This window comes from Bubalus bubalis, chromosome 12, assembly GCF_019923935.1.
Source record: "Bubalus bubalis isolate 160015118507 breed Murrah chromosome 12, NDDB_SH_1, whole genome shotgun sequence".
Taxonomy (NCBI): Eukaryota; Metazoa; Chordata; class Mammalia; order Artiodactyla; family Bovidae; genus Bubalus; species Bubalus bubalis.
Genome location: NC_059168.1, coordinates 45,982,282 through 46,007,104, shown reverse-complemented (window position 1 = coordinate 46,007,104; position 24,823 = coordinate 45,982,282). Strand labels below are relative to the sequence as shown.

Here is a 24,823-nt window from a genome sequence, read left to right as displayed (position 1 = left end):
TCAATTCTTTGGCGCTCAGCTTTCTTTACAGTCCAACTCTCACATTCATACATGACTACTGGAAAAACCATAGTCTTGACTAGATGGACCTTTGTAACCTTTGTTGGCAAAGTAATGTCTCTGCTTTTGAATATGCTATCTAGGTTGGTCATAACTTCCCTTCTTTGGGACCCCGTGGACTGTAGCCCACCAGGCTCCTCCGTCCATGGGATTCTCCAGGCAAGAATACTGGAGTGGGTGGGGTCTGTAGCCCCATGGGATTCTCCAGGCAAGCCTACTGGAGTGGGTTGCTATTTCCTTCTCCAGGGGATCTTCCCGACCCAGGGATTGAACCCTGGTCTCCCGCATTGCAGGCAGACGCTTTAACCTCTGAGCCACCAGAGAAGGCGCTAATAGCAAAGAATCCTGCCAAACAGGAGACCTAAGAGACGCGGGTTTGATCTCTGGGTGGGGACGATCCCCTGAATGAGGAAATGGCAACCCACTCCAGTATTCTTGCCTACAGAATCTCATGGACAGTGAAGCTTGGCGGGCTACAGCCCATAGGGTCGCAAAGAGTCAGACACGACTTAAGCGACTGAGCACCCAGGAACTGCTGTACTAAGAACTAAGATCATTTAACTTCAGAGATCCATAAAAAGTAGGAAGTATACTCGTGAGGAGCTGCCAAATTAATCTTTTTGGTTTTATACTATTTTTATATGAACCTTAGGATCTGAAACGGCGGAGGAGGAGCTTTGTCTGTGGGGTCCGGGTGCAGCCCCCTGTCCTGGCCACCTTTCTCGTAACTGAAACCGCAGCAACCCAGACACCTCATCCTTAAAGGGGGTGGGGAGGGTTCCGCCTCCCGCCCAACCAGCCGTCTTCAATGCCAACGGCCCTTTGTATATTCTTCCAATCAAATGGCCCCAGGGTGGGGCTTGAAGGGTAGAGCCAACCGAAACGCGTCTATTTCCTTTGGGCCCACCCTCCCCTACTTCCGATTGGAGGTTTCAAACCCACGGGAGCCAATGAGAGCGGACGCAAGCGCGGCGCTCCGGCTTTCTCTCTAGGCGCGGCCTTTGAAGAAAAACTGTCGTTTGAGAATCATGGTGCGGCCTGGACTCTCCGCCGCCGCGGGTGAGTATGACCTCCAGCAGCTGTTTTACTGGCGGGGACGAAGGGAGGACCCCGAGTGAGCGGAAGTGACCCGATCGCTTGCCTGCCTGCCTCTGTCTCCCCATGGGCGTTTTTGGTTCTGCGGGGGCTGACCCAAGCCCACGCTCCAGGCCTCGGTGAGAAAACGGGGCTAGGGGGCTGGGAGGCTGTGCGCGAGGCCACGCCTCCAGGCACCTTCCCAAAGAGTCCCGCAGCAGCACTGCAAAAAGCTGTCATTGTCACCTCGTTTGGGTAAAGAACCGAGGGTCCTTGCCCGAGATCGCACAACCAGTGGAAAGCCGAGCGCTCTCGCGGCCCAGGTTTGGCTTCAGGCGGAGCCGGGGTGTGGCCCTCTGGGTAACGCCGCCCGCCCGAGCGGGCTGTGACAGCTGTCAAGGCGGGTCTCACCCAGACACGGAGGTCTTCTTGCAACACACGCGCCCTGGAGGCTGATGGGTTAAATCTGCATCGATGCAGAGGGTCCTGGGCTCCCTGACTTTCCTAAATGTGTCTGGAGCCCTTTGTTGACTTTTTAAATATTCCTGCTCAGATACCTGTCACCTGCTCCAAAATGAACAGTGTTTTGTTAATTTCTGCAATAATACCTGTTGACTGTTTCCCAGGGCCCAAGCACTGTCCTAGGCATTTTACAGAACAGCCCTTAAAAATGGGCATTTCTGCCCCATTTTACCTGCTCAGCAACAGCAAGGTTTGCTAACTGGCTAGACATCATAGAACTGGGATTCCAGCCACATCTCTCAGCTCCATCAGCCCTCTCAACACAGCTGTCTCCTGGGGAAGGATCAGAACCAGATATCAAAACACAGGGCAACTCAGTTTGAATGAGGTTGAGTTGTTTTGCACCCCCTATAGCTGTTGTTTTTGTGTGGCCGATAAAGCATGTCTGACCCTTTGAGACCCCATGGACTGCAGCACGCCAAGCTTCCCTGTCCTTCACTGTCTCCTGGACTTGGCTCAAACTCAAGTCTCTTGAGTCGATGTTGCCATCCAGCCATCTCGTCCTCTGTCATCCCGTTCTCCTCCTGCCTTTAATCTTTCCCAGCATCAGGGTCTTTTCCAATGAGTTGGTTCTTTGCAACAGGTGACCAGAGTATTGGAGCTTCAGCTTCAGCATCAGTCCTTCCAGTGATTATTCAGAGTTGATTCCCCTTAAAATTGACTGGTTTGACCTCCTTGATGTCCAAGAGACTCCCAAGGGTCTTTTTCAACACCACAACCATCTTAATTTTAGCCTTTTCTAATCACCCGCTCCCCTCACTCATTTCCTGCCTCTGGACTCCCATAGTTCTTTCTTTGACCTGCTTTTATCACCACTACCAGGATAAAACTTCTCAAAGAGAGAAATACTAACTTTTCATCCCCTCACAGGATAGATGTTTGCGATGAACCTCCAGCCTAGCCTATTTTGTCCTTAGTTCCAAAAGAAAGGGTTTGTGGGCAAAAATCATCATTCCTGTCAGAAGGGATTAATAAAACAAGCCCTGAGCTCACCAGCTCAGGTGGGCCAGTAATAGCATTTCTTCATGCGAAGCTTGATAGGTTGTAGCTGAGAACAGTGGATATGAGCAAGGGCTCTGGGTTGAAAAAACCTGGTTTCAAAATCTGGCTTTGTATACCATTTTGTTGTTGTTGTTTAACTGCTAAGTCATGTCGGACTCTTGCAACCCCATGGACTGTAGCCCGCCAGGCTCCTCTGCCCATAGGATTTCCCAGGCAAGAATACTGGAGTGGGTTGCCATTTCCTTCTCTAGGGGATCCTCCTGACCCAGGGATCAAACCAGGATCTCCTGCATTGGCAGGCAGATTCTTTACTGCTTGAGCCACCAGGAAATTCCCTGTATAGCATTTATCCATGTTTAAATTTCAGACTATAAAATACCTTATAGGATTTTTGTCCAGATTAAAGGAAGTAATGTAAGTGTAAAGAGCTTAGCATAGAATGGGACATATAAATTTTATTGTCAATGTTGATGTGAACCTGGAGGCAAGTCTGTAAGGCTAGGGACTTTAAAACATTATGGTCCAACACCAAAGTCCATACAGAAAAGTGCCTTCTTTTAGAATATAAGTGAGCTTGTTAAAATCTTGAGCTAAAATTCTGTTGTTTGCTTGCCTGTTTTGCAGAAGAGCGGCAGAGAAAGCTGCAGGAGTACCTAGCAGCGAAGGGAAAACTGAAGTGCCAAAACACCAAGTGAGTCTATTTCCCACAGTTATGCAAGCTCTGTTGCCCTGGTTGCTAATGGCAATTTAAAGCTCTGCCAAAACATAGCCCTTTTGTTTGCAGTCTGCTCAGACTGCATTAGGATCCTAGGATTATTCAAAAAGGGTATTTTGGTGCAGGTGTGATAAAAATGTTGGCAAAGATTAAAAGCATTATTATTGTGAGTCTCCCAAGGTGAGAGAGAAGGGTCTACAGTAGCACCTACAATGCTGGAAGCTTCTCCCATCTCTGCTTTGTTTGCTGGAAGAGGGATGGTCCTGGTCCTGGTGCTGCTTTCTAAAATGAAAACCAGTTATATAATCCATCCACTGTAAACTGCACATCCCCATCCTCTAGCCTGAGAGTGTGCTTGGGTATTCCTCTTAGCACTGACTGGAGGTGAACAGAATATGACGGCCTCACTTTTCTCTCTTGTTGACATCTTGTCATCTCAATGGTGTCACCATGCTTACCTTAGCACTGATATGTTTTTTTCCCCAACGTGTTGCTAAATTTTTAGTTGAAAACAAATTTTTACAAAGTTAGCTTTCAGCCTTTGTTTTAGCTTCTTTTTACTTTGAGTTTTTCATCTTGTTTATAGTTTCCCTTGTGAAAACAAATTTTCACAAAGTTAGCTTTCAGCCTTTGTTTTAGCTTCTTTTTACTTTGAGTTTTTCATCTTGTTTATAGTTTCCCTTGCAGTGCCAGAGCTTTTAAGTTTAGTTAGGTCCCATTTGTTTATTTTTATTTCCATTACTTCAGGAGGTGGGTCAAAAAGGATCTTGTTGAAATTTATGTAAAAGAGTATTCTGCCTGTGTTTTCCTCTAAGTTTATTAGTTTCTGGCCTTAAATTTAGATCTTTAATCCAATTTGAGTTTTTTTCTTTTTTTGGCTGAGCCATATGGCATATGGGATCTTAGTTCCCCCAACCAAGAATCGTAGTCATGCCCCCTGCATTGGAAGCGCAGAGTTTTAACCAATGGACTGCCGAGGAAGTCCCTTTGAGTTTATTTTTGTGTGTAGTGTTAGGAAGTGTTCTAATTTCATTCTTTTACATGTAGTTGTCCAGTTTTCCCGGTACCACTTAATAAAGAGGCTGTCTTTTTCTCCATTGTATATTCTTGCCTTCTTTTACTTTGAGTTTTTACTTGACTTGATTTCCTTGATTAAATAAATAAACTTAATTCATTTATTCAACAATTTACTTAATACCTATAATGTATCAATCCCTCTTGGTTCTAGAGATAAGGTGCTTACCAAAACAAAGCAGTCCCTGCCCTCCTGGGATGTGCATCCAAGACCAGAGAAACAAACATCAAGTCTTGATCAAAGTTCCTGTTTGGCAGTTTATGATCCGTGAAGTTTGAATCTAAATTCTCCTCTACTTTTCTTTTTTTTTTTTTTTTTTTAATTTTTCTGTCTCACTAGCTAGTTTTCATGTGTGCCTCTATGTTCTTTTATTTATATCGCTTTCCTCACCTAAAAATTAACTAGTTGAAGACACTTAAAAAACAAGCAAATTTTTTTAAGTTGAAGTGTAGCTGATTTAATACAAATGAATTTATTTGCAAAACAGACTCATAGAAAACAAACATGTGTTTTAAAGAAGCACTTATTTGGCATTGAATCTCTAGTGACTGGCACATTGCATTGTTCAGAGAATGATGTTTAAATGAGTAAGACTATGCAGATATGAAGAAAAACATATTTTATTAATATTGTTAGAATGTTGTCTCTATGTATAGGACATCTATGAAAGGATCACAGAAAAAAAAATAGGTAAGAGTGGTCCTGGTCACCAAGGAGTGGAATAATAGGACTAAGGAAAGGTTGATAAGGAGACTTTTTATTAATTATAATTTTTGAATTTTTTACCACATGGAAATTCTAATGATTTAAAATTATAACCATAATATTTTTTAATATTTTTAATCACTGTACTCCCAAGCCTTGCTGATTCTTCTGTACTAAGAATTAATCTTATTTCATCTTTTTTAGGCCTTACCTAAAAGCCAAGAATAATTGCCCAAATCCTCCACCTTCTAAATCTGTAAGTAGAAATTAGCCTTTGCCTTTAATGCCAAGTGGGTCTGGTTACACATTCACGAAACTTACATAGTAATTATTCATCATTTAACCAAACCAAAAACAGAAAGTCGTAGCTCTAGCACTGACATATCCTTCCCTAGATAGTCAATAAATCTCTGACAAATTCTCCCTTCTAAGTAATCACTTTCAGTGTGGATGCTGTAGAATCCTCAGTGGCCTGTTTCTGTTTTTATCCTTATTAATTCTAAACACCCCTCCCTAGTTTTCACTTTTCTGCTACCTAGTCCTCCCTTTCTTACCCAAAATTAAGTCACATGACTGAAGTATTTACTTATGAATAATGTAGAATCTAACCTTAAAACCCTGTCCTAACTTCACAGATATGACTCACTTTCTACTGAGATTTGATGCTTATTCAGAGCTGTCGCACAGTATCTCAGGCCTGCCAGCATCTCCCACCACTCCATACCACTAATCTCCAGGATGAGACAGTGTTCCTTGAGTGACACTCTGACCTTTCAAAGGCAGTGTTGTTTTAAGAGAATTAGTGTAGCAATAGAAAGTACAAGGAAGGGACTTCCCTGGTGATCCAGTGGTTAAGACTCAGCACTTCCACTGCTGGGTACACGAGTTCGATCCCTAGTCAGGTAACTAAGATCCCACTTGCCTCTCAATACAACCAAAACAAAAAAAACAAACGAAAGTATGAGGAGGAACTCAGGAGGTACCCTAACATAAGTTTAGTATGTTTGTATCTTTCTGGAATTCCAGGAAGGATACATCATTGGGACACAGTGAGCACTCAGCAAGTACTTGTTTATTTTGTTAAATAGCAATTTTTGTGTGTTCACTGCAGATCTGCAGAATTCTGTTAGAATTCTATTAATTCTAATATATTTCTAATAGGAACTCAAGTTATAAAAGTCATCTGTTAGTGAATCTTTGTTTAGTCAGGATCAATTTTCTTAAGTTATCAACAAAATAACTAGTTGGTTTTTTTTTTACTTTAAAAACAATGGACTAATGTTTTTATCTTTAATTTATTTGTCTTTTTAGACTATTGGACCCAAAAAGGATGTTACCAACCATGTTGCCTTGCCTGTCAAAACTACAAGATCCATCAGCATTAAACTGCAGTCCAGACCTGCCAGTATCACCAGGTCCCAGAGGCCAAAGTTGGAGCCACCAAAACTAGGCAAAAGGCTCACTTCAGAAAGTGTTTCTTCTAACCCAAACGGTAAGCCTCCTGGCAATAGTCAACAGCTGCATGGATTTGGATCATCCACTGATGGAAAACAGCCAAGAAAAACCATGGGATCACTTAATATACAGAAACTGAAAACTACAAAGCAGCAGGTAACAGATCCAAGAACTGCTAAAGGTACAGACCCTGTGGACAATACCCATGTTGAAAATGAATCCCTGGGTGGCTGTCTAAAAGAGATGAATAAAGAGAACTTGCCCCAAGACTTACCAAACTTGGAAAGGAAGCCAAATCCTGAATCCTGGACCATAAATAAGCCCCAAACTAATCAAACCAAAAGCAGTTTGGCTTCTACTAGAGAAGTCTTGGGCAAAAGCTCAGTGAACAGTGCTGCTCTGAAAGAGAGAGTTATTAAACCATTTGTTGAAGAAACACAAATCAGGGTTCCACCAGGGAAGTCTCAGAAACTCTCTAGAGTAGCAGACCTTATAAGACCAGGGGGAAAACCCCCCAAAACCCTCCCTTCTCACTTTGTCCAGACACTTAATAGGACTCAAGCCACAAAGAAAACAGTGGTTAAGGACATAAAGTCTATAAAGGTTAATAGAAGTAAGTGTGAAAGACCAAATGAAGCTAAGTTACAGTCATACACTGTTACTGAGCAGAAAGTAAAACACAGCAAACCCAGTACACACCCCAGTGTGCTTCAAGGAGGATGTAACCACAGACATCCAAACATTAAGCAAGATCATAAACCCACTCAGGCTTGTTGTAGACCTCAGACATCATATGCACTGCAGAAATCAAAAGCCATAAGCCAAAGGCCAAATTTGACTGTTGGCAGCTTTAACTCCGTCATTCCAAGCACCCTTAGCATAAGAACAAATGGAGCCACTGGGAATAAATGCGACAACAGCTGTCAACAAAGAGCGCGGACTCTGGACTCCAAGTTCAAAAGCGCTCCTCCCCAGAAATGTTTTCTAAACAAGACAGCTCCCCGGACTCAAGCTGGTGGCCCAACCATAAGTGGAAGAGGAGTCCTGAATGGGGCCCAAACTAATCCATGTAAGAAGATTGCAGCAGAGGATCGAAGGTACTTTATTTTAATTCCATACTTTTGCAAATTAAGATGGCTAGGCAAATTGACTATCAGGAGTGCTAAAGTCAGGAAATGGGTCATAAATAATGGCTCCTGGGTGATTTTAGCTATAACTCTTAAAAATTCAAAGCTGATATTAAGACTTGATAGAACTGGGTGGAGATTGTTCTCTGTAATCTTCTGTATGCTTGAAATAATTTATTTTTTAGTTTTATTTTAATTATTTTTTAAAGAAATTCAAGCAAAATAGTTGACCAAGAAGTAGGGGTTGCAGAGGTAGATTATTCATGCAGGAAGTGCCTGCCCCACAGGGACAGAACAGAGGCAGGGTGGGAGGAGCCAGAGTAGTGAACTTGCATAGATAGGAAGTGCAGAGATGGTAATCCCTCATCAAGCCAACTAGTGTGTAAAGCCAGAAAGGTTATCAGGGAAGAAGGAGCAGGGAACTTCTATGAGTCTGAGCAGGCCAAGTTTTGGAAAGTGAACTGAAGCAGAGAGAATTAAGTAGTTCACATAGAGTTCAGATGGTAGAAATCAGGACCTCAGGCATTAACATAGGTGATGCTTGAAACTGAGCCAAAGGACTCCATACACTTTCTGCACAGGACCATATATATTCTCACAATGCGGTGAACATCCCAGGAGAAGCACCTCGGTACACTTGGTTGGAGTAGAAAATAAGGAGATTCCTGACAAGGGCGAAAGGACCACATAAAATAAGATGGTAGCTAAAAGGTGTAGCAGAGTGAAGTGAGGGCAGGATCTATTTTCTAATACAGCCCTGAATACAACGGATAAGCTCTCTGCCCCCTGAAGAAACAGAAAATAAACAACTTGATTCAGGGTGAGGTGATTGAGAGAAGGAGGCCGGGATGATTCTTTTAGATAGAAGGGTCGGGGGAGGTACTTTCAACAGTGACAACTGGGCTGAAAAAGGACAGTGACCAGAAGAAAGACAAGTCTTAATAGAGAGAAAACTGAATGCAAAGACCTGGAGCTGGTGTACAAGGAGGCCAGGGTTCCTACCCTGGAGCTCAAATCTAGACCACATAACCTACAGTGGATCATAAGATAGTCTGATTACAATTGGCCAGCATTGATGACCAAAAGAGGAGGAGTCTGTAGAGAGAATAGATCTTCACTCATTCCTAAGGTGTTCCTTCAGCACCTACAATGTGTCAGGCACTGAGAGATACAGTGGTGTGCACACAGTCGCAGTCTACTCTTAGGGAACGGTTTTTTTCTGTTGTGTATATGGAAAGTACTAGAATAATAAATCTATGGCTTTCAAGTCCTGGGAATGAATTGACTTTAGAAAAGGCAAATTCTAAGAGCGTTAATAGTTGCTGATTTTCTGGCAAAAGCAAAATGATAAGGACAGCAAACAGATCCGTGATTGCTGGGAGCTGGAAGTGGGTGGCATGGCTGACCACCAAGAAACATGAGGGAATCTTTAAGGGTGTTATATCTTGATTGTAGTCATGGTGACATGATATTCATGCATTTGTCAACACAAACAGAACTGTGTGCCAGAAAAGGTGAATTTTACAGCAGTTAAACACTTAATGTGTTCCAAACACCATGCTAGGCACTAGACCATCCAAGGTTTCCATCTTCACAGACCTTGCATTCCAGTGCAGAAGATATTAATAGAAAATCAACACATTGATTAAATAAGATTAATTACAGAAAATTACCCCTTCAAGGAGGTATCATTTGAGTAGAGGACCAAAGACTGATATTACAAGGCCCTGAGACGGGAATGAGCTTGGGTCAGGTGACTGGAAGGAAGCCAGGGCTCCTGGATGGCAGGGAGTGAGCAGGAGAGTGGTGAGATGTGAGTCTGGAGGAGTAGGCAGGGGGTGCATTGCTCTGTGCCTCTGGCCATGGAGAACATTTTGAATTTTATACCAAGAACCATGAGAAGTTCTTGGCAGTGACACTGGTTTACGTTGTAAAGATCACCAGCAGCTGTGCACAGGATAAATTTGAAAAGAATTAGAGTGGAAGCAAGGAGGTGACTTAGGAGGCTTGCTGCAGCATTCCAGGCAGAAGGTAATGGTGCACTGGACCAAGAATGGTAGCAGTGGAGACAGAAGCAGTACTGACTATACGATGACGTGTCAGATGCGAGGAAAGAAAGGACTACTCATGACAACTCCTAGATTAGGCCCTGGCAGCTGGGTAAGTTGGGATAGTATTTACCAATGTAGGGAGGGCTCTGGGAAAAGACTTAGAGATGAAAATCAAGCGCTTTGTTTTGGACGATATTAAATTCTAAATACCTGCCAGACATCAAACAACAGATATCAATTAGGCAGAGGGTTTTACACAGTTTGGGGGCCTAGGGAGTGATCTGGGCTTAAATGTACATTTGTGAGTCATAAAAGTGTAGTTGTGATTTAGAGAAGCTGAAGAGCCTACACTCAGATGCTTGGGTCCTCATGTTTTGGTGCCACCCCCAACAGTCGTCTGTGGACTGCCTCAGAGCAGGAGTGCAGAGTGGGAACTGTGGGGAGGGTGCAGCCTAGGACTTGGTGCCATCAGAGACTAGCTACCTAAGAAAAGAGCCCTGAAATTATTGCCCTTCTTAGGGGAAGCAGGGGTCCTGTGTCATGAGGAGAGGCTTAAGAAACTGGGCCAAGTGGGTCGCTTTAAGTGGCCAAGACCCTACTGAGGGCAGAATATAGGTTTGGAACATCTGGTTGAGTGCCAGATACAGAGCTTATGAGAAGAGAAATGGAGTGCTGAGTTAGTGATCGCGAAGATGGAAGGATGTCTTAAGAAAGCAACTGTCAGAAGTAGCATACAGGTGAAATAAAAATTTTCAGGGAATAATATTGAAGAATAATCAGGGAATTATAGAGATAGTGAAGGACACGGAAGCCTGGCATGCTGCAGTCTGGGTCACAAAGAGTCAGACATGACTTAGCGACTGAATAACAATCAGGAAATTAAGGAATTTGAAGATGGAGATGCTAACCACATGTTGTAATCCTAGTAATCCATCTGGCATCTACCTTCTGAAGGGTGGGAGCAACCAGTGCCTCCATAGCAATTAGTAAATTGTTTTCAAAACATTCTCCTGACTTTGCAGTTGAAGGTGTGCAGTGCTAATCTATGTTCATTGTATGTTAGAATCTTATCCATGTACCAGAAAAAAACCCTAAACCTGTTCCCTGTTTATATTGTATAACAGGAAACAGTTGGAAGAATGGCAGAAATCTAAGGGGAAAATCTATAAACGGCCTCCTATGGAGCTTAAAACAAAAAGGAAAATAATAGAGGAAATGAATATTTCATTCTGGAAGAGTATGGAAAAAGAAGAGGAAGAAAAGAAAGCACAACTTGAACTGTCCAATAAAATTAACAACACTCTGACAGAATGTCTGCAGCTCATTGAAAGGGTGAGTGAGAACGATAATCTTCCAAAGCTTTGCCAAGTCTTAGGGTTTTTAAACACTTTTCTTAAGTATAGTTTCAGGGAGACAACCTCTGTCTAAGCAGAAATTTAGCTACTCCTTTTAATAGGGAGGAGTGATAGTAATAATAATAATGATATGTACTTAAATAATGGCTCCTGGTATGCCAGGTACTGTTCTAAGCACTTCACTTATATTATCTCATACAATTATCATAACAACTATTACTATATTCACTTTATAAATGAAGCTGAGGCCCAGAGAAGTTGGGAAATTAACCCAAGCAGTCTGGATCCGGAATGATCCAAAAGGAACTTTGCCTTCTTTGTGTATCAAGGTCCAAAGAGTTCACATTTGACATTTGGAGGTGAAGCTATAGTCAAAAGGCAAGGCCTAGCCTCCAAATTTAGCTTTGGTCTTATCCTTCAGGTTTGACTAGGTAATGTTTCATATCAGTTAAGAGTCAAGTCAGGAAAACAGAAACACAAGCTATCTCAGTAGAAAGAATGTAGTATGAAAATCACTTTCACAGTGTTTTATGTGAGTTTCCTGGAAGCAGACCGTACAAGGAGAATTTGTGTGGAAGTAGTTTACTAGGAAGAGGCTCCAGGGGACAACTGGGAGGGGAGTTGGGGATGTGGGACCAGGAGGAGAAAGATGGCAGGCAAGGCATGGTCTCAAGCAGAGTTCATGGAGAGTCGCTGCGTCACAGAACCACCTGGGAGCTCCAGAGACAGTGCCGGTCTCATCTCTCAGAGCTGTCTTGATCGGGGGGGAAACTGTGGCATTAGTCATTCCATGGTCATTGATTAATGGCTGCCCTTGGGGGTCAAAAATGCCCAGTCCCTTCTGACTCTATGGACACATTACAAAGAGGCACAGATGCTGCCTGTAAAGTACTTTGTGAGCCTGTGTGCACAGAAATGATAAAGGAATCATCAAAGGAGATAGGGGTGCCACACACAGAACGGACAGCAGAAATGAATCTCAGGTAACAGTGGCAATAACTATAGGAAGCAGCTAGCAGCATCCACTGGGTCTAGGGGAACAAAGAGAGGTTGGGGACGTCAGAACCTAGAAGCGGGGAGAGACAAACCCTGGTGTTAATGGGACTCCAGCTCTAAGGATGCTGGCGCCGCAGGAGCTGCAGGAGGGGCCTACGGGGCTGGGATTCAGACCTGGAGAAAAGGATGCTAACTACCCAGTTGGGGCTTTTGCCTCTGAAGGAGCACAGTGAGGCAGGATCCGTGCATGCCAGGGTAAAAAAGGTAGAGGCTAGAACCAACTGCTGCTGCCAGAGTGAAGAGCCGTTACTGGGGTGATGAAAGCAAACGAAAAAGAGCAAGTCCCCTCTCTTCTGCAGCCTGCAGCCTTCCTCTACTGCCCCACACTGGCTGAGCCCATCAAGGAACTGCTGTCAAAACAAAGTGATTTATAGACTTACAGAATTCTGTATCACAAAGCAGAGGATAAAAGGTGGGTTTACCAATGTTCATCGCAGCACTGTTTATAATAGCCAGGACATGGAAGCAACCTAGATGTCCATCAGCAGATGAATGGATAAGAAAGCTGTGGTACATATACACAATGGAGTATTACTCAGCCATTAAAAAGAATACATTTGAATCAGTTCTAATGAGGTGGATGAAACTGGAGCCTATTATACAGAGTGAAGTAAGCCAGAAAGAAAAACACCAATACAGTATACTAACGCATATATATGGAATTTAGAAAGATGGTAACAATAACCCTGTGTACGAGACAGCAAAAGAGACACTGATGTATAGAACAGTCTTATGGACTCTGTGGGAGAGGGAGAGGGTGGGAAGATTTGGGAGAATGGCATTGAAACATGTAAAATATCATGTATGAGACGAGTTGCCAGTCCAGGTTCGATACATGATACTGGATGCTTGGGGCTGGTGCACTGGGACGACCCAGAGGGATGGAATGGGGAGGGAGGAGGGAGGAGGGTTCAGGATGGGGAACACATGTATACCTGTGGCGGATTCATTTTGATATTTGGCAAAACTAATACAATTATGTAAAATTTAAAAATAAAATTAAATTAAAAAAAAAAAAGGTGGGTTTAGAGCTAAGACACTGAAGCTCAATAACTGACACATTCTTATTTGTTGCTAGTTTGATATTTCCATTTTGAGGTCTTCAACCCAGAAGTTACCTTAGAAGAGTATTTTAACTTCCAGATAGGTAGTTGGTTTTGTTGGTATCTGGTTTTTTTGTTTGTTTTTGTTTTTCTGGCTACCTGTCTGTCAGTTTTTAATTATACTGCATTATGGTTGGTGAATGTAGCCTATGTGTGTTCTGCTTGATGGAATTTGTTGAAATTTTCTTTCTGATCTTAATGTCTGATCAGCCTTGGTGAATGTTCCAAAAGTGTTTGAAAAGTGTATGTATTCTCTGCTGAATAGAAAATTCTACATGGATATCCATTAGATCAAACTTAGAAATTTTAAATAGCATGATTATTTTTTTGTTCGTTTACTTGCTTTTTTTTGCTCTCTGAAAAAAATATACCAAAGTCTTTTACTGGCACTGTGATTTCATAATGTCACTTTGTCTTTCTATCAATGTTTACTTTCTATTTTTCAAAGTTATGTTGTTAAGTGCATAAAGATTCATGACTTGCTCTGATTTTTCTTTTGTCTGATATTAATCTTGCCACACCTGCTTTGTGTTGTTACAATCTTTCCCTATCTCTCTATTTTTAAAGGTATGTCTCATATGAATATATAGTTTAATTTCTCTAACAAAATATGGAAAACTCTCTGCTTTTAAAAAGTGCATTTAGCCCATGTACATTTATTGTAATTACATATATGTTTAACTTTATTTCTGCCATTTTATTTAGTAACTCAATTTACATGCAGTATTTTTTGGGTTTTTTTTCTTCATGTCTTTGTTTGATCCAGTTTTCATTTCATAAAGAAAGCATATAATTTGGAATCACAAAAGAAAGTGCTAAGTATGAGTTCAAACATGGTGTGCAATTATATATCATATTCTTCTTGTGGCTATTTTTGTTTCAAGTCTTTCAGTTGAATTCTAAAGTTCATTCACTAATAACTTTATGGTTTTTGAATGGTAAACTTTCTGAGTTGTTATGCTTATAAAAATGTCATCATTTCATCCTCATGTTGGATTCATAGTTTGGGGGAAATGTCTAAATTCAGATGGTTTTTCCCGGAAGATTTGAAAGTTACTGTTTGATTTTCTCTCTTGCATCTGGAATTGTTGATTTATTAAAGTCTTGTGTCAATCTCTCATTCTTCCGTAGGTAATCTTGTTTTTTTTTCCCCCTCTCTGGAAGAATTTTAGATTTTCTTTTTATCCTTGGTTTTCTAAGTATGGGTCTTTTTTCATCCATCTTGCTTAGCTCTCTGGGGACCTTGCAGTCTGAACATTTGTTTCTTTGTTCAGTCCTTAGGAATTTTCTTCTATAACTGCAATGCATGTTCAGCTTTGTTCTTTCTCTGTGTCTTTGAAGAAATTCTATTACATGGATATTGGAATATATCCAATATAGATGTATCTTATAAATATATCCAATATAGAGTATAGATGTGTCCTCCAGAACTCTTTTATATACATCATTTCTTTGTTCTGTTTCACTGGGTTCTGGAAGAATTCCACAGCTGGATTTTCAGCTCACTGATTATTCTTCAACAGTGCCACTGTTCTGCCCATCTATTGATTCTTTTTCATAACATTGATTCTAGTTTTATGATGGCAGTATTTTATCACTCTGAAGATACTGACTACAACACTCTTAAAATTTATTCCTCTTTGCGCCCTCAGCTGTTTGCAGCAGTGTTCTTTCTTCTGGTTGTTGAGTTTTATGCCTCTTTCATGCAGTGTTGGTTTCCTCAGGCATTAGTGATTCTTGACTGTGAGCTTACCCCCGTGTCTTTCCCATCTCAGGAAGAGTAGGAGGTGCTACTTGGTTCAGTGTGCCACTACCTGGATTTCTGAGCATAGTAGCTCCCATCTTCCTTCTAGTGCATGTCACTGCGCTGCTCTCAGTACAAGGCAGAAAGGGTCCAAACCTATGAAGCCATTATAAAGTTCCTTTGTATGTGGTTTAACCTTCTTTATATATACCTGCAAAGAGTTGGACATGACTGAATGACTCACACACACACACACACACACACATATACGTGCATGGATCCCCAACACATACACATGTACATCCATGACCCTTTCACACCTATGCATCCTTATGCTTCTGTTAGTTAAGCAGAAATTCTGGTCACTATTCAATGTTCACTTTATTATGACTATGTAAAAAGTACATGGAAGGTTGATTACTCTAGGGTTTGGTTAGGTTTTGGTTTTGCATAAACAGGTAGAACAATTTCTTACTTTGAGCTATGATAAACATTTTTCTATTTGGTCTCTTAACTCTTCAAATTTAATCATCAGTGCAAAAACTCTTCAAAACTATTTAAATAGGTTCATTTTATTATATAAACTACTTCAGTAAAATTGAATATTTTTAATTTAAAAAAAAACACTTATCAGACTGATTTCTGCATACCTGCTATGGTAACTATTAGGAGATGTGAAAATAACAGCAAGTAACAATTACCTCTGGGTACTTTTCTTTTTTCCAGGGTGTACTTTCTAATGAAGTATTTGCCATTTTGTCCAGTATTCCTGAGGCTGAAAAATTTGCTAAATTTTGGATCTGCAAAGCAAAGTTGTTGGCAAGCAAAGGCACCTTTGATGTTATTGGGCTCTACGAAGAGGCCATTAGAAATGGAGCCACAGTAAGTATCTGTCTTGAATGGGTGACTTCTTAAAACTCCTCTTTCATATGAGTTCTCTGTTGTTTGCAAAATGGCAGTTATATGATGTAATGTTAAATGTTCTAATTTACTTCATAAAGTTATATGCAAAATATGAAGTACAATATGTCCTTCATGAACATTTTAATTAAAATATTTATTTTCTAGAAAATAGTGTCACATGTAAACAAATAGAGTCACTTTCTTGTCAAGTGAATCAGTTCAGTTTAGTCATTCAGTCATGTCTGACTCTTTGTGACCCCATGAATCATAGCACGCCAGGCCTCCCTGTCCATCACCAACTCCCGGAGTCTACCCAAACCCATGTCCATTGAGTCGGTGATGCCATCTAGCCATCTCATCCTCTGTCGTCCCCTTCTTCTCCTGGCCCCAATCCTTCCCAGAATTAGGGTCTTTTCCAATGAGTCAACTCTTTGCATGAGGTGGCCAAAGTATTGGAGTTTCAGCTTCAACATCAGTCCTTCCAATGAACACCCAGAACTGATCTACTTTAGGATGGACTGGTTGGATCTCCTTGCAGTCCAAGGGATTCTCAAGAGTCTTCTCCAACACCACAGTTCAAAAGCATAAATTCTTCAGAGCTCAGCTTTCTTCACAGTCCAACTCTCACATCCATACATGACCACTAGAAAAACCGTAGCCTTGACTAGACGGACCTTTGTTGGCAAAGTAATGTCTCTGCTTTTGAATATGCTATCTAGGTTGGTCATAACTTTCCTTCTAAGGAGTAAGCGTCTTTTAATTTCATGGCTCAATCACCATCTGCAGTGATTTTGGAGCCCAAAAAAATAAAGTCTGACACTGTTTCCACTGTTTCCCCATCTATTTCCCATGAAGTGATGGGACCAGATGCCATGATTTTAGTTTTCTGAATGTTGAGCTTTAAGCCAACTTTCTCACTCTCCTCCTTCACTTTCATCAAGAGGCTTTTTAGTTCCTCTTCACTTTCTGCCATAAGGGTGGTGTCAAGTGAATATGTCTCACTTAAAACTCATTGCAGAAATGTGCACTTATGGAAGGCAATAGCATAGAAAATTATAGTATAACATCAATATCCAATACTTAGAAATCCAATACTCATGCTATGCTATGCTAAGTCACTTCAGTCATGTCCAACTCTGTGTGACCCCATAGACGGCAGCCCACCAGGCTCCCCCGTCCCTGGGATTCTCCAGGCAAGAACACCGGAGTGGGTTGCCATTTCCTTCTCCAATGCATGAAAGTGAAAAGTGAAAGTGAAGTCGCTGAGTCATGTCCGACTCTTAGCGACCCCATGGACTGCAGCCTACCAGGCTCCTCCGTCCATGGGATTTTCCAGGCAACAGTACTGGAGTGGGGTGCCATTGCCTTCTCCTCCAATACTCATACCTCACCATAAAAAACCTAAAAAATATATTAAACCCAACACATCAATATCCATAGATCAATCATTCAGAGCCATTTCATGAAATAACTTGTAATTCTAAAACCTAGTAAAACCACTATCTCTATATATAATTTAACAAAGATTGCATCAAATAGTTTTAAAACTCTTTTCCCTATAATATGTAAATAGGTGAGAAGTATATACTGATCCATGTAGTACCTACTATGGTTACTTTGCCTTTTAAGTATGGTTTTCTAATTTTCCTGAAATTATTTTCTTTTCCCTTTGCTTAGTATTTCCAAACTCTTCTATAATTATCTATACTTTTCAATACTTTCAAAACATTACATTCTGTTGATTTCTTTTCCTCAGGTTATTCTTCTTTTTTTGGCGGGGGGGGTGCTATGCTAGGTCTTCACTGTTGCACTGCTGGGCTTTCTCTGGTTGTGGTGAGTGGCCAACTGGTGGTTTTTCACTGCCATCTTTATCAGTTGTCATTCTGGGATCTCCTTCCACCAGAACTATCAAGTTACCTTTTCTTCCTACACTGCCTGATTCTTCAATCTTTTTCTTCTCTCATCTCCTTTTTTTTTTGAAGGTTGTATTCTCTATTATTCATTAGAGGCTTTACTCAGATGCTGGTGAAACTGGACCATTTGTGTGTGTATGAAGTGGGTTTTAAAAACATTAAAAACTCTGGTCACAGATGAGGCTTTACCATAGAGTGATCTGGCTGAGTCAGCTGATTGAGGAACCCCCTCTAAGATCTAAGAAAGATCTAAGAGATCTTTCTTTTAAGGCTGGTCATATTCTCTGAAGAAGGCTCATTTATCCTCCTTCCCGAGAACCAGGAATCAGGCTACCAATTCCCCTTTATTGGAGAAAAGGGAGCTGGGAGTCTCAACCTTCAGCATGGAAACTTTCATTTATCCCTTTTTTCAACAGACACTCCCACCCTCAGTCTTGCATGATATCATCCGGAGACTTGGAACATATGTGCCTAGTGCCGTGTTGGGACGAAGGTGGGCGGGACAGAGCCACCAGTCTGCGTGGAGTTCAGGGATGCAGGGTAGATTTGGAGGTCTAATGGTTTTCATTGACTGATTGGCCAAACCACCAGCTTTGGGGATCTTCCCTGACCAGGATGGAATCCAGGCCTGGCAGTGAAAGCACCAAGTCCTAATCCCTGGACTGCCAGGCAATTCCCAGGTGTGACTGCTTTTTGACAGATGCTCTAGAGCCCTCCAGCAATTCCTGAGCCTTTCAGAGGCTTTGAGGTTGAATCAGATTCTTTCTCAGCCAAACTGCCAGCATAGAATTTGACTCTTTCATTGGTCAAGCTGGCTACCTCTTCCTTCTACATTCTTATTGCTATTTCTTCTATTCTCTGTGGCTATTGCCTCCTTTTAACCCCTTTTTAAAATCATTTCAGAAGAGTTTCAAGAGGGATTAGGCATATTTGTGTACTCAATCTATCTTTAACTAGAAGCTTGTGAAAATATACACTTAATGAGTGTTTTATATAATTAAGATGCTTTGCAATGTATTTTGTACATTTATTCCCATTTCCTTAAGCATTTAGCTGTTAAGTATTTTAGCTTTTGTAAAAATGTATAGACAGCTTTGCTTTTATGCTCTATTTTCAGTTTATATCTGTTATTTATTTGATATAGGGTCCCAGGTCAGGAAGACCAGCCTCCAAATACTGTGTTCCTATGAGAAAGTATAGTTCATTTGTGATGTTCTGTTTCATAGCATCGTTTACATACTTTAAAAAGGAAGGGGGGGTGGGAGGGAAGTAAGACTATCTCAGATAATTTTATCAGAAAATTACTTTTCTGTGATAGCTTTTAGTTTAGTGTTTTTTATATTACGTTACCAAATAAAAGAATTAAAGGAAAAGCTGGGGGGAAATTGTCTAAAATGCTAACTAAAGGTTATATGTAGATGATGGGATTATGGGTAGTTTTCCCTTTTAACTTTGACCTATTGTTCAGTTGTCTGTATGGACATATATGACTTTCATGATAAAAACAAAAATTCAGTTAAGACAACACTGAAAACATATCAATTTTCTATATAGCTTAGTTATATATCTTTGGATTAGAGTCTTTATATGGGAATACATCTTTGATGGGATCATGTTAGTCAATAAGAAACCTAATTTGATTTAAAGAAATTTTATTATAGACAACGTTCCATAAATTCATCACTTCATTAAAGTCAAGCATGCCAGCATTTAACCAGTATTTTTTCTCTTCCTTTATTTTTCCTATAAAGCTAAAACTGAAGCCTTTTAAATGTTACTTATAGTTAGACAAGAGATTAAAAAGGGAAACATTCTTGTTATAAAAAGTCTATTTGATGTTAAACAACATCCTAAATTCCTTGGATCATTTTTTCCATGAATGTTTTTAATATACCATTCATGTATTTTCTTCCTTCTAGCCAATACAAGAGTTGCGGGAAGTTGTCCTTAATATTTTGCAAGACCGAAACAGAACCACAGAAGGTACTGCTATTTTGTATTTAAATTCATTCCCTCTAGCTACTCACATAAAGGTCACTGAGGAACACAAATAGGGAAAGAATTATAAGTTCCTGAAATGCCTCTCACTTCTTGGTTTCCCTGGTGTGGACCTTTCAGCTTTCATCATCAGCTGATTGATTTCTGTTATTACAAGTAAATATACTGCTCCAACACCAAACAAAGGTTCCCACCAGAGCATCCTAGACCAGGGTGACTTGCTTCCCTGGAGAGAAGACGAGAGGCTCTTTACCAGGAGAGACTGAGCCAGAGAAGAGAGGTGCTTTAGTTTAAGTTAATGTGTTTAATTTTTACATGCCCACCAACCTGGATACATCCAAATTCATGTTCTACCTTTAAAACATAGCCATCTCAGGAATCATTTCACATGGTTCATTCACCATTGCTGTCATTGGCCAAAACCTTTAGAGAACTCCTCTATGAAAAATGTGCCAAATAAAGCGAGTGGCACATTATATGTAATTATATTTGTGATATGATCAGGGTTGGGGGGAAGACACCTTGAGAAAATGAAATGGATTACTTTTATAATCTTAAAAGGTGACAAATCTTTTTCCATTAAGAGTAGATTGAACTTTGGGGAACCAAAAGTTCAATCAAGCCATGTGGAATTATAGCCAACTAACCCATTACTTTTAGGAATAAGTTGTAGTATATATATACTCAATGATACTCTTACTGAGAACGATGCCACAATTCAGATATTTATTTATAATATACGGCAGTGTTCTTTAAAGGATTAAAAAAGAGAGAGAGAGAGAGACAGGAATTCATGCCTTTTCCACATGTTGGCCTCTCTTGGGGTCTCAGCCTCCAGCCACAGTATGTCTCAGTCAAATTTCCTTCCCTTCATTTTGGTTGCTGTGGTGGTTAGGCTATGATGCACATTGTGTTAACACAAGACATTTACACCTACGTCCAAGGTGAGAGCCATATGGTCATCCCTGGGTTGGAGGGGATCAGAAGGTCAAGTGGGTTAACCCTAATAAGCTAGGAGAATTGACCCAAGGTGTGGAATGAGGGTAAGAGGCCAATGGTTAGTCACTAGAGGAGCTCCTTCAAGAGTGAGTAAGAGACTGGGGATGTATTCAGAATGTTGAAAGGGTAGCAGGGATCTATTCTCACAGGCCCAAAAGTTGTGTGGAGGACTGGTTAGGAAGAGGCTTAATGCAGCAGGGTGTTACTACAAAGCTTAGTGGGAAAAACTATTTGTAAGTCCCACTCTAAATCACTTACTCTTTATTTAGCATATGGAATCCATAAGGATCACTAAGAAGTCATGGAGATATTCCTGTTTCACTGTATTGATTTTTTTTAGCTTCAGTATTAAATTGCTAAGTCTTTCCTTTTCACCTTATATACATAGGAATGACCTCTAACTCCTTAGTTGATGAAACTAATATAACATCAATAGAAGAGCTGGCCAAGAAGATGGAATCTGGGGCATCTTGCCTTTCCCCAAAAGAGAGTGAACAGATGTCAGTAACACCCCAAATAACAAAGTCAGAACAGGATGGTCATCCTGGTATCAAATTACAGATCGCCCCAATCCCTCGGTAAGCACACTGTAAAGCTTTTGTGTTCGCAGGTCTAAATTAAATCCAATTGTCAGTTTCTCCTCCGAAGATCTGGAATACCAGCAGATTAGTGATATGAATACTTCCTGCCTCATATGAGGACTTGGTGATCTAATCGATCTTTGGTGTCAAGGGAAAGAGGGGGAGGGGAGGGGTAGAGCCCATGCCAGGGAGACAGTCCTTTGTACACACACCCACCCCCCACCCCCCCGACCACAGCACCTCCAAGGAGATCTGACCTTCCTAGGAGGAAGGAGCGGCCAGATTTAGGAGGGCTATTGGAGTGGAGTCACCCCTTCCTCGTGAAATCAGTCCTCCCCCTTCACCCTCATTTGTCCTGCAATGGCAGATCCCATCCACCTTTCCTGGGGGTCAGGAGTGGGGGTGCTGCACTAATTGCTAAGCAAGGGCAACCTCTGGAGCTATGGGAAGGAAGGGGCCGTGGATAACCTGTAAGAACAAGGAGGGCGGTCAGGACAGTACTAGTTAGAGGCTGCTCATCTATCACTTGCTCATGTATCAAGTGTTTGGTTCTAAAACAAGTGGAAGTTTAAGACAGAATCCATAATAATTTAAGGAACTGTGTCAGGGTATCAATGTCATTGTTCATGCTCTTGAAAGGAAAATTTCAAACAAAAGCGCCAGGACCACAGTTCTTTGTCTTACTTTCCTGGGGAGCACAGCTGGGCTTCTTCCACTCTAAACACCTCTCTCAGCTGTGTCATTTCCCCACTATACTCCGCTCATGGGTGGGTGAAGTTAAGCTGCTGATGTGAAAGCCACTTCTCACTGGCTCGGGAATTTTTAGGAGCATTTTCAGCAGACTGGCTATGAGTTTTATAAGACTAATGTAATCTGTGATTTTGTATCCTGTGGCCAGGATTCACTCTGTGGAAAGTATCAGCAGCTTATCTTTCAGGCTATTAATAGGAATGCATTAAAGCCTTTACCAGGAAGATGCCCAATTTGCTCCAGTCTCCATCTGTGGTTTGGTCCACCATCTTCAAAGATGTTTTTGGATTTTACTGTCGAAGCTAGAAAGTGTCTTTGAATTCTTTAGTCCAGCCTTTTTTGGTGTTAGGCCTAATTTCCCCAAAGGATGTCAACTCTGTGGAAGTTCATGGAATAAACAAACACCAACTGCCAAGTAGTTGACTTCAAACAAAACCACACTTAGCACTTCATTCAATGAAATCCCTCTGCTGACACCATCTGAGAACAGATGGTGGAGTCCACCCAGTTCATTCTAACATTCAGGGAACATCCATCTTAGGATGAGCGCTGCCCTAGATACATCTCTTGTATCAGCCAACGTTGAAATTCTCTTATGTTTTATTAGAGAATAAGAAGAAAATAATAAGTAGAATTTTGAAAGGAGTTACAGGGTTTTAAATGCACCTCTTGCTCTCTTAGGATATATGGGATGCCAGAGGTACAGGACATGAAGTTGATCACACCCGTGAGGCGTTCGGCCAGGATTGAACGAGCCGTGTCCCGCTACCCGGAAATGCTGCAGGAACACGACCTCGTGGTGGCTTCTCTCAACGAGCTCTTAGAAGTAGAAGAGACTGAGTGCTTTATATTCCGCAAAAATGAGGCTTTGCCTGTAACGTTAGGGTTTCCAGTCTCTGAATCATAATTTCTCAGTGCTTTCTTTTTTAAGAGACATTTCAGAGCCTCCATGAGACAAGAAATGCACTTACCCAGGTGACCTGGAAGAAACTGTATAATGGAGAGGCATTGTGGATGCAGGCCATGGGCCCCTAGAACTTGAAAAGTAATTCATCAGGACCTACTCAAATTTTATATCCCTGCAGGAAAGTCTGGTTTATTTAAGACTGGAGTTGGCCACAGTTTTACAGCATACATAAATTTCCAACTTTTGAATATTAATTTATCCCACAAGTACAGAAAATTTTTGAATTTTATTGACCTACCTTAATCCCACCATAGTTACTTTTTATATCAGGAGGTCAGATCCACAATACGATAAACTTTCCTTCCTGCATCCACCCTAGCAGAAAGGGCAGGTCCTCGCAGCCTGAAAGACCTGAGCGTAGACACTGGCCTTCCCCACTTAGATGGAATGTAACCCACCATCTGGTCAAATGCCCTCATTTAGCTCATGAGTTTACCCTAGCCGTGCCTTGGCTCAGAGATCACAAATGACTTTTCTGTGTGATCTTTGACTTCCCTCACAGATCCCTGGAGATGACGGGTAATTCCCATCCTCTCTGTGCCTGGTTTCCTATAATGATACACAATCCTGAATTGGGGTGGTCATTAAGCTTTTTATATTCAAACCTAGTTTACATTTATTATTCAGAAATGCTTCAGATAAAAGTAAAAGGGAGTAGCAGAGAGCAGTAGGGAGAGGACCCTTGCCTCTTCAGTTCTATGCTCTATAGGGGACATCTGGCCTGAGAAGACCACCTAAGCCCCAGAGACTCCCCATTTGCCTTCCCCAATCAGAATCACTGTAAATATAATGTACAGAAGGACCTAGTTGATGTATTTTAGATGTGTTTTCTTAATATTTATATTATCTTAAAAAATTAACCTTTGTTCATTCCTGCTTATTTATCTTATTTATTACAGAAAACTGTGATGGTAGCTTGGCCTAGAGAATTAGGGGTGTGTCTGTGGAAACACTGGTTTCCCAAGTAGCTCACTGGTAAAGAATCTGCCTGACAAGTAGGAGACTTGGGTTTGAACCCTGAGTCAAGAAGATCCCCTGGAGGAAGAAATGGCAACTCACTCCAGTATTCTTGCCTGGGAAATCCCAGGGACCATAGAGCCTGGCAGGCTACAGTCCATGGGGACCCAAATGGTCAGACACAACTTAGTGACTGAACAACATCAACTGGGAAACACCAGTAGGCCTCACAAGGAACACCCATTACCCTGGAGAACTCACCTTGATCCAACCCCTAGCTTCACCCAGGATGCGGATGTTCCCACTGTGAGGCAAGCAGCCATCTCTAAGATTTATAAATACAAGATTCATAAAACTGAGCTATAAAACCCTGCAGCTAATAGACTAACTCTCGATGAGAAATAGACTATCACCACAACGAAAATGCAGGAATCCCTGCAGCCAGCCCTTTCCTCCCCTCATAGATAGACTCACTTGATCTGTGAGGCCAAATAATGCTTAGAAGGCACAGAAGCTGAAAATGGGACTGGGAGAAATCAAATATTCAAAATCAGCAGACAACAAGAGTCAAGCACATCCCTCCTAGTTCTCAAAAGAGCAACTTCACCGTTACCAGTTCTTAGCAGGATGTCTCGGTACCATTCTGGGTTCTGACAATGCAGGATGAATTATTGGAATCTAATAACATGTAGTTTTCAAACTGACAAATTA

General features: G+C 41.3%; 1 protein-coding gene across 2 annotated transcripts; it reads left to right on the top strand.

Moving 5' to 3' along the window:
• Positions 1–947: 947 nt before the first annotated feature.
• Positions 948–24,015, top strand: CKAP2L (cytoskeleton associated protein 2 like). 2 transcript variants are annotated; one of them, XM_006055990.4, is made up of 9 exons: positions 981–1,119; positions 3,283–3,349; positions 5,358–5,409; positions 6,465–7,705; positions 10,911–11,118; positions 15,771–15,926; positions 19,780–19,843; positions 21,246–21,435; positions 22,870–24,015. In XM_006055990.4, exons 1-9 carry the CDS (start codon positions 1,089–1,091, stop codon positions 23,093–23,095), a joined length of 2,235 nt encoding a protein of 744 aa, XP_006056052.1. In that variant the 5' UTR covers positions 981–1,088; the 3' UTR covers positions 23,096–24,015. The 2 variants fall into 2 exon arrangements, with proteins under 2 accessions (XP_025116913.1, XP_006056052.1); XM_025261128.3 differs by lacking the exon at positions 5,358–5,409 and having other exon boundaries at positions 948–1,119.
• Positions 24,016–24,823: the final 808 nt, after the last annotated feature.